The sequence below is a fragment of the Ctenopharyngodon idella genome, chromosome 12, assembly GCF_019924925.1.
Source record: "Ctenopharyngodon idella isolate HZGC_01 chromosome 12, HZGC01, whole genome shotgun sequence".
Taxonomy (NCBI): Eukaryota; Metazoa; Chordata; class Actinopteri; order Cypriniformes; family Xenocyprididae; genus Ctenopharyngodon; species Ctenopharyngodon idella.
Genome location: NC_067231.1, coordinates 21,888,641 through 21,903,698, shown reverse-complemented (window position 1 = coordinate 21,903,698; position 15,058 = coordinate 21,888,641). Strand labels below are relative to the sequence as shown.

The window sequence follows — 15,058 nt, the reverse complement described above, 5'->3', positions numbered from 1 at the left end:
ACAATGAACAACTGGATCTTTATTAACTAACATTAACAAAGATTAATAAATACTGTAACAAATATTGCTCATTGTTAACTGTTAACAAATGAGACCTTATTGTAAAGTGTTACCAAATACCTTTAACTAACAAAAGCCACTTCCTTAATGACATCATCCTCCAGAAATATGTATGATAATCTTAAAAGTTGTTTAAAATATAAATATAAAAAGGCACTCCATGTAAGCCAACTCTCAGTCTAAAATCAGCCCTTTATTTCCATCCTGTTAGGAATCCTGTTTATTTCATGCTACTATGCAAGTAATCAAGTTTAAATAAATAAATAAAATAAATGGAAAACCATTTTATAGAAATACTTCCTTAAATTACAACATTAGCAAATTCACTTTTTAAAAGTGACAAAGTTCTAAAGGTACTGCGGAACAGGAAAGACCCAGCAAGAGATGCATGGATGCTTTGGATTTTGTGTTGTTGTTCGTGTGCGTTAAAAAAGCGAGTGAAGGAGGCAGAGAGTTTATGTTCACAGCTCTCTTTATCCTTTTCATGCTCCTTTGCCCTCTCTTGTTTACCCAGGCTGCACTGTAAAGAGGCGCAGGGCTGGTGGCGGCGGTGGCGTTCTCTGACTCTTTTCATTGGTACCGATTTGGAACTAATTCCTCCAAGATGGGCCTTACTTCTTCCTTTATTTATTTATTAACCCCCAACACTTCCCTTCTTCATTTGTTGACTTTCCCTACAAACACACGCTTGCAAATGAGGGCCTGCGGGGAGCAGATAAGGCAGGCCGAGCTGGGTACCGAGGGCACAGACTCAGAGAGGAGAAAAGAGGAGAGAGGGGGAAAATCCTGTGCCCAGACATGCTATTACATATGGAAATACTATCGGATCTGACCAGGTTTTTGTCGTCCGGGATTATTACAACATCAAAGGTCAGGCCAGCTCAGTGGAGTGAGAGAGCTGAGCGGAGGGGATTTTAACTGCTTGTGACAGACAGTGCAGGCGAGGGTGGCTTGTGGGAATCCCCGTAACACTCCAGCCGGGCCGGGCTACTTAACCTGCAGCTTAACCAGGCAGTGGGAATTACCCATTCAAAATTAAACCTGGATAGCCACATTTAAAAAGGGTGATTTTTCTCCCCTCAAATAGTCCCCACTCGATAATTAAGGGATAGTTCACTCCAAAATGAAAATTCTGTCCTCAATTACTCACCCTTCTGTGACTTAATTTCTCCTTTGGAACACAAAAGAAGATATTGTGAAGAATGTTGGTAACCATACAGTTTTGGTGACCATTTACTTCCATTGTATGAACAAAAAAACAGAAACATTTCTCAAAATATCTTCTTTTTATGTTCAACAGAAGAAAAAGTCATACAGGCTTGGAACAACATGAGATAAACCAAGAATTGAGGACAATTTTCATTTTTGGGTGAACTATCCCTTTAAGCAATATTATGAAATGAAAACTGCAAAAGTGCAAAAATTAAAGTTCTGTCATCATTTACTGTCATTTCAAACCTAAATGACTTTCATTCTCTTGTGTAAACACAAAAGAACACATTTTGAAAGACTTTCCCCACACAATGAAAGGTCTTATGCTGTTTTGGACCCCATTTCATGGACAAAAACGGTTGAAAAACACCTCAGAATATCTTTTTGTATTCTACAGAAGAAAGAAAGTCATGAGGGTGAGTATATGATTACAGAATTAACACTCTTTTAAGAGGCTAGTTCAAAAGTCTGTGTCATTTTAACACTTACTTTTAAACCCCCTTCACCATGACATATCAAATTAGAGTGCGAAACGCAGAGCAGGCTTATGTGAAAGCAAGGAGGTGAACGACAAGCGATGCAGAAAGAGGTGGAGAGAGAAAAAGAGAGCTGGAGTGAAAGAGGGGACGCAGGAAGGGGGCTGAAATAAGTGCGGTGGAATGCCAGTCTTGTCACCTGCTCTGATGTGGATCTGTGCTTGGCTCTGATAAATCTTACATTATCTGGGCTCTTCAGGCTGGCAGGCAGGGCCGTGCCTTATCGGCTCTGACACGCTCAATCTTGCCTAGATTAAACCAGTGCCTGGCCTGATCCAACCTGACAGGGTCCCCACAGGTCCTGGATAAATTACTGACAACCCTGCACCACCTTCGTCTTCACGCACACACATACACTCAACCCTGTGGCCTAAAGTGAGTAAGCTAAGTGGTTACAGAAATTCAGGTTGAATTCAAGTTTAAAGGTTGAGAGTGAATCAAAGATAGGGAAGGGATGTCTAAATGATCTCATTTAAGCTAGTTTAATGAGAGAGCAGATCTGTAAACTCAAACCAGACTCTCAGAACTGAGGAAACACTTTTCCAGAAAGACTTCAGAACTCAAATACAGTTAAAACTTGCAATGGATAAGGTGATTATCCAGTAACATTATTCTTCTAAACTAGTGAAGAGTTTTTTATTTTAATCGTAATTTCTCAAATAATGACTTAAGACACCATGAAGTAGCTTCATAATTGCAATTTTTCATGTATTGACCTTAGTGCTGTCAAATCGATTAATTGCGATTAATCGCATCTAATATAAAAGTTTGTGTTTACATAATATATATGTGTGTATATATATTATTACATTTATATATATTATATACATATCTCTGTGTGTATACACACACATAATATATAAATATAGTAATATATATATATATACACACATATATTATGTAAATAAACTTTTATGTTAGATGCGATTAATTGCGATTAATTGATTTGACAGCACTAATTGACATTTTCTATTGAAACAGGAAGTTTGGGCAGAACATTTAAGACCATCTAGTGTAACTATGTAGTTTAATGTAAAAGAAATATCTATATTGAGATGTTTTTTTTTAAATTTCTTAAATAATTAAAACTAAGGCCGTCTTTAAAAGCACAATGAAACAATAACATTCAAATTTGATAGAAAAGTTTAAAAAAACATTGTGTTAAACATTAAATATGTCAAGTTAACATGCCCCAAAAATACATATTGTAAAATTTTTAATTTCTCTCAACTTTTCTACAGACTTTCCAGCACCCTCTTGTGGACCCTGACCCAGTTAGAAAACCCCTGGTTTATGCAGGTGATATTAGGTGGAGGAAAACCACCATCATTCTCAAAAAACACCATTTTTATTGGCCAAAAACTGCTAAAAGCTAAAATAAATGGCCAAAAATCTCTTTTGGCATCAACCAATTAACAAAAGCCAAACAGGAAGTGCTGCTGGACTCTTACCTGTCACTGTAGGCCGCTGCAGCTGCTGCGGCTGGTTGGGCATATCTGTATGCTGCATAGCCACCCTGTCAATTACATAAGGGCATCCATCAGACGCATGCAAACAGCAGGACATTGGTGACATGAAATTTTAGAACCGCAATACAACTGGACTGTTCATACATTAACAATGCAGTGAATCCCAAAAGCTCAGTTACAACCTTAAGAGTGCTGCTGAAAAGGCCTGTCAATGCTCACTAAAATCAGCGCTGAGTGATTTAGGTGGTATTTAGTTTGCCAATACAGCTTTTTGTGAAGCCTTTTTGTTTAATGGGGAATTGTCAGATTGACTGCATTAGCTCTTCATATAGATCTCGGCACAGATGCCTAACAGCCCAAGTCCGAAAGCGAACCATCTGAGCGTCTTCCCTTATCTAAGCTGAGCGCAGCAATAGCGGTGCAACCAACGGCTTGTCTTTCCAGAGCGCATCAATCCCATCAATTGAAATGGCAGGGCCGGGCAACTATCGATCAGCATGGTAAGTGGCAATCTGGTATAAACAATTAAAATCAGTCAATGTTTGCTTACTGCGAATGAACCAAATGGAAGATTTGGCTGAAGCTATTGAAGGGGCCTTTTAATTAATGTGGCTGGCCAATACGAGTCCCCTGGCTCGGTGCCCAGGGGAGCGGTCTTGACACACACAACGTGCTCATCCGTGGCTGGAGAACGGCACAAGACAACACTAAATATTGCTTGTATAAGCATTAGATGACATCTGACAAAGCTATTAATTGCTCCATTCAAGCTAGCTATTAATAGCCGAGTTGTAAGCGGCATCAGATGACATTAGCCGAGATTGTTAGCTGCAACAACCGAGCGCTGTCTGCTAGTCTTCTCCGGGTGATGTTTTGTGAACGCTTACACTACAAACACGCCAAGCTTTAAACAACAGGGAATGTATTTGCTGGCTGCGAGCGAGTATCTAAGTGGCTGGGGTGTTTATTGAAGTGTCTGTTTTAATGAAACGCAGCTCCGCTCTTTGTTATTTTAGCTCGCTGACATCACTGGTACATTATGTGAATAATCGCGGTGCCAGAGCGCGTGCAGGACTGAGGCAGCGCAGATACAGGACTGCACGCTGAATTATAGATGCTCTCATTTCTTTTTCAGCTTGGGATTAATGTCCGATGCTACTCTGCTAAGATCAAATGTTTAGCTACTGGAGTCAAAGAAAAATCAGGTCATAGAAAAGTGTGTACATGGATTCTGTAGTCTAAGTTACAGCTTCTTAATTCTGGTGGTTTCACCGGCTAAACCACATATGATATTTATGTCATTATTTATGGTTTTATTTAAGCTTCATGTCCTTCTCATATGCTGTTTGTTTGTTTGTAGAATGTGAAAAAATACATTTTTCCATACAATGATAGTTTATAATGGACACTTCCGGTCATAAAAGCACCATAAAATCTCAAGCAGCCTTGACTTCATGACATTCAGTTATGAGACACTACAAGACCAATAATGTTGGATGTTTCTGCCTAATAAAAGTATAAATTTCTTAAATAAATCTTTTGATCCCAATCATTTGAATGGTAATATATTGAACATGGGTCTTAAGGACTACTTTATGCTACTTTAACAGTGCTTTTTTAGAGCTTGACTGCGCCTGGTCACTTTGAGCTGTTAATCTTAATTTCTTTTGTCAACTATTCCTTTATAAGTTATCTAACATTCAGGCTACTCAAAAAAATGATCGGGTGGTCCGTAGAGACGGATCCTGACTTCACTGGCAAGCGAACACGTGTTGCATGTATTAATCAAAATCTGTTTGACTGTGATCTATCTGGGGCCGCAGCCACGGTCCTGGCTATGAGTTTGCAAACTTGGCGGCAAACATACTATTGTGCATGCCAGGTAAAGGCATCACAATTACGTCCACGTTCATTTGTCCTGTTTCAGATCTAAATGTTGAATTAATTTCCATTTTTCATGCAGTGAAATAATCCTGGGAAGGGGAGGCACGCTCTCTGATCACCTGACTGACTAATACGTTCTGACGGCCTGTCAAAAACAATAGGGCCTGGGCACAATCTCGGGCTGTAGCGTGAGGCCTTTGGGCTGTATTTTAATGGAAGCTGAGGGAAAGGCGGATCAAACGCGTGCCATAAATTAAAACAAAAACACTGTAACGTCGACTTCATCAACTTGATCCGGCGTGATTTTCCTCCCACTTAGAGCAAAACCAGGCAGCAGTGGAGATAAAATGTGGAAGAATGAGACGTTAAGTGCGTAGGGGGGTTCGTTTTTGGTTCAATCCACACTGTACATGTTAGCATTATCATACAATCCTTAGAGATCAACTACAGTCTTCAAAAGAAGCCATGTTGGAAGCGGCTGAGCCGGGTGTGATTTAATTGTGCCATGTAGCGGTATGCACAGGGGAACCCAAAAAGGGTTTTAGTACGCCACAAACGGCCATCCTGGTGGATTTGCACATGGTGACCTGAGCTGACCCTTGCCCTTATGAAAGATTCAGCACCAGCTGCTCAGGTTAGGCTGGCACACCCTGTCCTCAACATTGCATACAACCTTCCCTTCATTTACAGAAAAAGCAGCAGAATGGGCAAAAACAGAGTATACTCACATAGATCTCAGCACCGTAGAAGCCATCTTGGTAAACCACACTGCAAAAACACAACAAGAAACAACAAAACACAATACATCAGCACTGAACGTCCATAGTTTCCTCGCACTGTATAGAGAAGGAAATAAATTATGCAGCGATTCATTCATTCAGCAGACAAAACAATGCACTCCAGACTGTGAGGAAGGGAAAAAAACTGAGCAGATTAGGAAAGATGGCCATTTTCTGTGCTTAGAGGAAAACAATGTTGCTTTATAATGGGCTTTGCTCTGTATTGTCACTGGGGAAAACTGGTAGGGCTCGCCATTAGAGTGTAACGCACTTTATAGCCATCAAGTGGTCATGTTGCAGGTTAAGGCTGTAGCACATATAATGCGAAAATGGCCCTTTGATGACAGTGCTTTTAACTGCTGAAGTTTACCTAATAATGGCCTCAGGCTTGGACAAAAACAAGGTGAGCTATTTGCAGATACTGTATGTGTATGTTTTGGGTGAAAGGTTACTCACGCTCCGTAAGCGGGAATGGGAGGGGGTGGAGGCGCGGCACGGAACGTGTTGTAAACAGCACGACCTCTGCCTCTCAAGTGGGCGCCCCTGTAAGCCACCGTCGCCCCTGTGGTTGGATAGGGGAAGCCTGTCACTAGAAAAAAGGAGAGAAGAAAGGTGGTGACATAAGCTTTTGCTTCTAAGAGGCGCACCTGTCACCACCAATCGGCTTTCAGTCGGTAGTGTGACAACGCACTGTCATCCTAAAATGTGATGCTTTAAAACAACTCAGACGGATGTCAACCGGTGTGTCATGTTGGCACAACACATCAAACATGGCAGCATGTTACAGCCAGTGATTCTCAACTGCAGGTTTCGCCTCAGGACCCAGATTTGTGGCAACCCGATACAAACGTAAAACAAAAATTTCCTTCAAACTCAAAAGTGATATAACCAGAGAAATCCTCTGTAGTGCACATTTAGTGTGAGCATAAACTGCCACACCAATTGAGAAGCAATGCACTAAACTAAACTAAATATTTACCATTAATCTTGGGAGAGCGAAACGGTAAGGCATTCCTGTCTGGGGAAGCCTCTCTATTGTGGGTATCTCTGAAAGCTTGCGCGTGGGGTGTGTGTGAGTGCGTCTGGCTGCTCTCCCACCCTGGAGGGGTGTGTGCGAGGCAGGGGAGATGGTAGGTTGTTGTAGGTGAGACACAAGGTTCTGGCACACAGGGTTGAGAGAGCAGATGGAGAGGATTGTTTAGAGATGCAATCACAGGCTGGCGCCATCCCTCATCTCTCTCCCCCCACACACTTCCCCAGCCTCACGCCACTGCTGGGGCCAGACCCAGCCTGGAGGAGAACAGGGACAACTCAGGGTCAAGACAGGGGGAAGTGGCAGAGTTGAGAGAGAGACTGAGGCTTTATGCATGTTAAGGAAACATACACGGATGTGAAAGTGAAACAGACAGAATGAAACTTGAAACAGCATGTGTAACAATAAAACATGTCCAGGTCACATTTCACACAGTCTCGGCCGCAGACGCCCACAGACTGCCCGCAGTCCATTAGATGGATATTGCACATTAAAATGGAAAGCTCTTTCTCAATCTCGCAAACTCTAATCTGACTGGATGACACAATTTTTTTTTTTTTTTAATCAGTCTACAGTTCAGATTCCATTTCACCCCAAAATCAAAAGAAGAAGAAAAAAAATTTAAGTTCAAAGAAAATATATTATAATTACATACTATCTATATCTATCTATCTATCTATCTATCTATACATATATATATATATATATATATATATATATATACAGTCAAACCAAAATTTACTCAGACATCTTATACATTTCATTTATTAATACAGTTTATTCACTATAGTTAAAAAAAGTGGTAATAAATTATCTCAGATCTGATAACACTTGATAACAAAACATGGTCAGGTCAAAGTGTCTGAATAATTTTTGGTCCCAAATTTTTATCAGTTTTACTGGTAGTCCACTGTATGAAGAATTTTTGGGTATAATATGTCACAGTTTACTTTATTTTGCTATCCTCACTTACATAAATGAACTATAGTGTCCTGCACCCACTAGTAAAAAAATATAAAAAATTATATCTTGTGTCTGAATAATTTTTGGTTTGGCTGTATATATATATATATAATTATTATTGTACTGTATATAATATTTTAATATTTTGCATTGTCATTAACAATTAAACATTTTACATTTTTCCCTAATAAAAATCTTATTACTCCAATTCACCCATTTTTTACTTACTGAGTTTCTATTTTTCTCAATTATGATTCTCATTACTGTAATACAATTATTTTTGTTTTCATTTAATTAAATTATAGGCAGTACAACAAATACTGCCACAAGGTCAAAATATAAAAACATTCTACTGTATTATTCTAATAAGAATGAGATTTCTGGTTTTATAGAGAATTCAGAAGGAAAATGGCAAAATTGTGGGTCTTGATTCAAATTATATTAATGATACAGGCTTTGTTTTATTTAAGCAAAATATGTATTATTTTATTTCTTCATTGTGGGGTTAAATATGACCTAAGACAAACAGAAAAAGGCACACACATCCAAAAAGTTGATAAATATGGGTGCAGGATCCAAAAAATAGAGCAAAACACAAAGTAAATATTAGGAATTGCTCACCTCTGACTGAGAAAGAGCTGGATGTTGGAAAACATGAAAACATTACAATGTATTCAAATCCTGTTCATCAGTGCATTCTAAGTGTGCAGTTCCTTTTATTTACTTTTTTTTTTTTTAAAGTTCATTGCGAAATATGTCCCAGACATGTTCGTGACAGGTTGGAGAGTGTGAGATTCACTCAAATAATATGAAAAGAAAAGGAGACAAAAAACAAACAAACAAAAAACATGTGAGAATTAAAGGAAGACCATAAGAAAAATGATTAAAACTGTAAAAAGAGTAAAAGTAAGAGCATATTACACTCAAGTCTCTTTTTAACCTTCACTGAGTATGGCCCTGATGAGTCAATGACACAGCCATAATTACCCATAGTACTGTGCAAGCAAAACACAGCCCAGCAGTGCGGCCCACAAAGCTCTCTTTCTCATTTATGCACCGATGACACTATCGCTGTCTATCTGGTGTCTCAGAGGAGCAGGACAGCCCTCTTCAGTTATTTCATATCCCCAAACAGAACCTGCACCTCCTCCTGATCATTACTGTACAGCCATCACCCAAGCAGCACTCAGTTAATAGTCAATATGTGTCAAAGTTACCGCTTTTAATGAGGTCAGCTGGGTTTATTTTGAGCACATATATGTATTTCTATATATTTAGCACACTGCCTTGGTGTAAAGACTTCTTCGATTCACATTCAGCAAACCTTTGGCCCTGGGGTTTGCAAGTACCGGTATAATTTTCCTTTGACTCCGGTATCTCCTCTCAGACAAACAAACAAACAATAAAACCTCTTGTATGCGACACACCAATCAGCGGTGGAGAGGCACGGCGCAGCCCTTCATCAGACGTAAAAGAAAGACAGATGGCTGAAGGTAAGGCGTTTGCTCTTTCGTTTTGATATAGCATGGAGCCGCTGACATTTTAATTTGTCCCTTTTAAGCTATAGAGTCGGTGTTAATATGCCAAACAGTGGTCGTCTCTGATATATGCCAGGCCATGGTCAATTTATCCCGAATTCCAGTCATGGACAATGCTCTTATATTTTCTTTGATTTTGTGTGTGTGTACATTATGTGTGCCATGACGTACATAAATGTAATCTCATAATGAGCTATGGGTCTGCACGCAGCACCGATTCAATAATAAGCCATAAATCATTCCAGCCAGTTATGACACTCCATAAAGCCTACGAAACACACAAAGGCAAAAGTGTGAGTGAGCATAAATCCTTGTAGCCCTTGTGCTAACCTGTTATTTTAACATGAGAGAAGGTCAAAAACCCTTCACATCTGCACATCTACAGTTAAAGCCGATAAGGATGCTGGCACACTGCTGCATTTATCTGGGTTTACACAGGGGTATCGTTGGAAAGAGTCCCATTGGGCTGTTTGGATGAAGGTGTGGGGGCAATTACATCCCCAACCCCCTCTGGACTCTTTCATTTACTGCAAGACTGGCTCCTTTAATACGGTGCGACTGGAAATCGCCGGATGAGGGCCTCTCTCACACTGCGTGCTATTGTGAAATGTCTTTAGATAATCAGACCACCGATAAACCCATATCATGAGGAAAATTACACCATTGCTAGATTAAAGGGAGTTTTTTTCCTCCCCCGATACTTCTAATATTGTAATTAGACTGCTTAATTTCAATTATAGATCTATTTGAGTGGTTTTGTAATTGAAAAAGCATAAAATGCCCACAATGCACCTTAAAGGAGTGCACACACAGGGGTGCACTATTAAGTGATCTCAACAAGGCCCCAAACAAATATGCAACACAGATGTAAACACTTGAATACACTTAATACTTGTATACTTGTTGCGTTAGTTGTGTTGCTATTGTTGCAATAAACCAAGGGGGGCTAAATTTACCTTCAAATGTTCCCTCGACAAAAAGCCAATAGGATTGTTCCATTGTCTTCTGAAATATTGCAGAAAATAAGCTCTGTGATCAGTAAGAGTGTATTATTCTTACACGTTTTGTTCATCAATATAATCTTCACATAAATGCAACTTTTATGAATTTTAAAGCTTAAATTCACTCACAAATAAAAAGCTAAAGTTAGGCTACAGTATAAACAAAATACACCAGTAGCATGACTTCAATGTCACCACTGCTAAGCTTCCGACATCTCTTTCGATCTTTATTTATAATCTGCAAGTTGGAAAGTTTGAGCTAGAATAGTTTGCAAGGCTGCAAAAGTAGACTAGTGCGTAGATACATTTTCTTGTTCAGCATGATGACGTTTAATGTCCCAAACAACCTTTGTAGTCCCATTTAGCCACTTGCTAGCAACCACCTTTTTCAAGAAATGTAAAAGTTGGTGATGTATTTTATGTTGTAGAATAAAACATGAAAATATCTTGAGCTTGTGTTAACCACAGACCTCATTTCAGGCACTTTATTAGACTCTCTATTAAACTGGATGTGTTGTCATTCAGGTTGCTAGCTATAAAAGCTAAAAGATGTTGTTTAACTAAAATGCTCAACTTGATTCTAAAAGCTCTGCCATGACAGTAGCAGACCAAAAAGAAGAAGAAGAAAAAAACACAGCAGAAGAAGACAGTTTGCACTAATGCCTGCTATAACTCCCCTATGTGGCAACACTGAGAATGCAGTGCATACTTGTGTTGCATTTTGATTTGCAGTCTGACACATTTTGGAACGCAATGACGCATGTAATTGTCATTCACATACTTGGCTAAAGTATGTTTTGAGCCAGTGATTTTTCTTGATCAAACACACATGGCCTGGAGTCAAACGTCCCTTCCCAAACATCACTGAAAATATTTTATCATCTATATTTAAAACATGAAAATCTCTTGCCCTCTACTTTGCATGTTAATCTTATTGGCCGTGTTTGTCTCAACATGCTGCCAAGGACCAAATTCATTGGCTGAAAGAGCTGTCAATCAATCAATATTATGTTTCCCACGTCCTTCATGCACGCGCTGCCTGTACGGATTGAGCGAGGTGGGAAAAATGACCCCCGGATTACACAATTAAGTTTCCCGTGCACGGTTAGCGCCTCAGCCTCGTGTCTGCCTCTCTAATTTAGCTTTGGCTACCGAGTGCTAGTTAAGAGCCTGAGGGAGAGAGACCGAGGGAAGACGGAAGATATTGAGATTTAAAGATAAAGTGAGTGAGTAAGAAAAGGGCAGATGGAAAACACCCCAGGCTTAGATGAAGATAGAAATAGAATTAGCGTTATATGTCGAGAGAAGGCTGTGAAAAGCTAGAGGAGTGGAGAAATGAGAGCCAGGGAGGGAGTCTTACGGGGAAGAGAGAAGCCCGACTTCCCTGGAAGAGGTTAAAAGCAGGCAGTCGGCGGCCCTCATCAGTCATTCTCCTGAATGGGATTTGAGGACAATAAACCTGTAGCACCCGGACGAATGGAGACGGAGTGCGCTGTCAGCAGCGCACGATTTATGGTGCCCAATTCCGCTGATCTCCCGCACAGAAACTCGGACTGATAAACAGTGATTAATCACCTTTACATCCGATTTCAGCACCGCCCCCTCCCCCAACAAAGTACATTAAATGCAGTCATAATTATTTCTTGTGAAAGCTTCCCTCTTTTTTTTTTTTTTTGAACGGTGGGAGGGAAACAAGGGGCAACACGTGGGGGTCCATTTCGGCCATTCCAGAATGTTCCTTATTTAGTAAGCAAAATCTATATCTTATTTCCATTTTGTAGCCTCTCCACCAGTCGCCCTCTGGGGAACAGAGGAGGCATATGGTGTCGTTTAGGCTTGGCGAACTTTAGAGGCATGTTAAGACGACTTGAAAAATTAGCATCCAATAAATCAAGCAACACCGGCTCCCCGAGCTAAGCTGCTGAAGTGCCGGACCAAGATAAATCTGATTTGATGGGATGTTTTGGGAAGGTGTATGTACGGATGGGAAGCATGAAGGTGTGTATATGTTGCGATTAGAGAAGGAATCACATGCATGTTTCAGAGCATACTTGGGGGTCAAAGCATGCATAAACATTTTACATGCATCAGATTGCTTAGCATATTTGCATTTTTATGCGCGCTACATATGCATATTGTGCGTATTCGATCGTGAGGATTCGTGTAACGGCTGCGTTCAATTGTGCGTTTATGCATGCCAGAACCGAGGGAGGGAGGGGGGAGAGGGAGAGGAAAAAAGTCAGATAAAAATGATAAATGACTGCTTTCTGTCACCGATGGTTATTTAGAGTTTTGCTGTAAAGCTGTCCTGAAATGAACAGATTTTAGTCTAATGAGCAAAAAGGCAGGCCGTTAAAGAGCTGCTATGTGCTCAGCACTTCTTCCAAATGAAATACTGTAATACCATTTCCCCCTCATTAGGATGCAAAGGGCTCAAAGAACCAACGGCAATAAAGAAATCAAAGATCGAGTGGGGAAACAACAGCACAAAGAAAGACAACAAGCCAGTCAAACAAAGACGTTTCCTAATCTGCGCTTCAGAAAACAGTCTGTACCAGTGTTTCATCTCAGTGGGAGATGATGGCATGGCTTATTATTGCTTTGTCAAATGCACTGTACACGGTGCATGATGGGAGAACTGGGCGGCGTTTTAAAATCATTTCTTAAGTGTCTCTCTGAAGCGCTTGTCTCTGAATTTGATCTAGAAATCAAAGAACATCTGAAGAACAGTAAATCAAAGTAAGTATCCGAGCGGGACCCTGTGACCATAACACTCAAATGCAGTTTACCTGCATAAAATTCAGGACCATAGACAGCTCCCACCACTGGATTCAGCTTCCAGCCTGTAGAGGAATACACAGGGGAAGAGAGAATTAGCTCCGAATGCTTATCGCTGTGACCTGTGGAGTGTTTGTTTCTCGATCTTTCGCCTAGTAACTCAAGGGATCTGCGGGAATTTGAAAAGAAAGGAATAAAGAGGATAAAAATCGGAGGGAAGAACAAAAAGAAGGGGGAAGAGGAAGGGATGTGATATGACAGGAAAATATTTAAGGTGACATTAAGTTAGAGTTAGGGGGCGGCAATATCAGGGCATTCGGAAGAGTGCGAGCGATATAGGATGCGAAAGGGAGAGGGAGAATGAGAGACGGAGAGCAAGAGAGTAGTGAGTGCTGTCCGGTGTGCTGTCAGTGACAGATGGGGGCTGTAAAATAGCCTCCTCTCACTCCCCATTGGTTGTGACTGAAGTAGAGCTGGGGGGTCTACACTGCTGCTGATATATTTGATTCTTTCATTCCCCCTGTCTGTTTCTCTCTCTATTGCAGTCTGAGGAAATGAGCATCAGCCGAAGAGCTCAGGACCCCACCAAGACCCCTGTGCTGAATGAACCACCTTTCTACCCCGATCCCCATCAGCCAAACTCTTTCCCCAGAGCTCCTGAGCAGCATAAGGAGAGCTGTAGGGGAGGAGATCGCTCTTTACATATAACCCCTTTTTAGTGGGAAACAAAGTAGACATTGCATCGTTCATATTATACATGATAGCAGCTTAAAACAGCAGCCCAAAAAGAATTTGGGAACTTTAAACTGGATTAGATAAAGTATCAAACCAAGTGTGATTTCTTTTAAAGAACCACAACACAAGTTTTTTAAAAAATATTATACTAAAAAAATTGAAAAAAATTAAAATTTCTATATAAATATTTATAAAAATAAAAAACTGGGTTTTGAATGACTAATTATAAAACATGTAACAAATTATAATTTTATATGATCATTTATAAAATAAATAAACAATTGGGTTTTAAATTGTTTAAAAAATAGATATACTGTCCAAAATTAAGATTAAGTATTTGGAGCTATCTTGGTTGTGAAAAATGAAATATATTCATATTAACTGATCATAGCTGAATATCAAACCAAGTGGGATTAAAAAAAAAAAAAAAACATAATTAAAAAAGTATATTTTACAAAAAGAATACATTTTTAAAATGATCTAAAACATAAAAAATGTATTAAAATAAATAATTAGGTTTTAAATGGTTTTAATTTTATATAATTAAAAATAAAAAAAAATTGGGTTTTACATAATTTATGTATTATTTTACATATTTTACTTTTATTTCATAATTAAGATAAAGTATTTGGAGACTGAAAAATGAAACATGTTCATAGTTATAGTTCATAGTCAAAGTTGTAAGGAACTGGAGTTACTCTACCAGCATAGAACTTTACTTTAGAACTTAGGACTAGTTGATTAAAATAAATTGAATCATGATCCAAAAATCTGACAAAAGCATCTTTTTTTGGCAGTTTCTTTTTATCATTTGCTGCTTGGTTTGATATATATTATCTAACGCAATGAAATGTACACATTTAAGTGTATAAATACATTTGGGTCCACTGAATGTGTTTAATGTACTATAAAGTGGAAAAATACACAAACAACAAAAGCTCTTACCGTTTGTATAGGGGTTGGCCACTTTTTTGTTTGTCATTACTCTTGCTGTTGCATTATTTACCTGTGAAAAAGAAAGAAGATATGAGAAACAAAACCCAAATCAGAACACAAAGAATACATGTGTA

General features: G+C 39.3%; 1 protein-coding gene across 1 annotated transcript in view; it reads right to left on the bottom strand.

The window, feature by feature from the left end:
- The window catches only part of rbfox3a (RNA binding fox-1 homolog 3a), a 395,081-nt gene that overhangs the window by 3,096 nt on the left and 376,927 nt on the right, over positions 1-15,058 (bottom strand). The window contains 5 exon segments of the mRNA XM_051914271.1: positions 3,260-3,324; positions 5,890-5,929; positions 6,397-6,529; positions 13,265-13,318; positions 14,934-14,994. Coding sequence (XP_051770231.1) covers positions 3,260-3,324; positions 5,890-5,929; positions 6,397-6,529; positions 13,265-13,318; positions 14,934-14,994 — 353 coding nt within the window.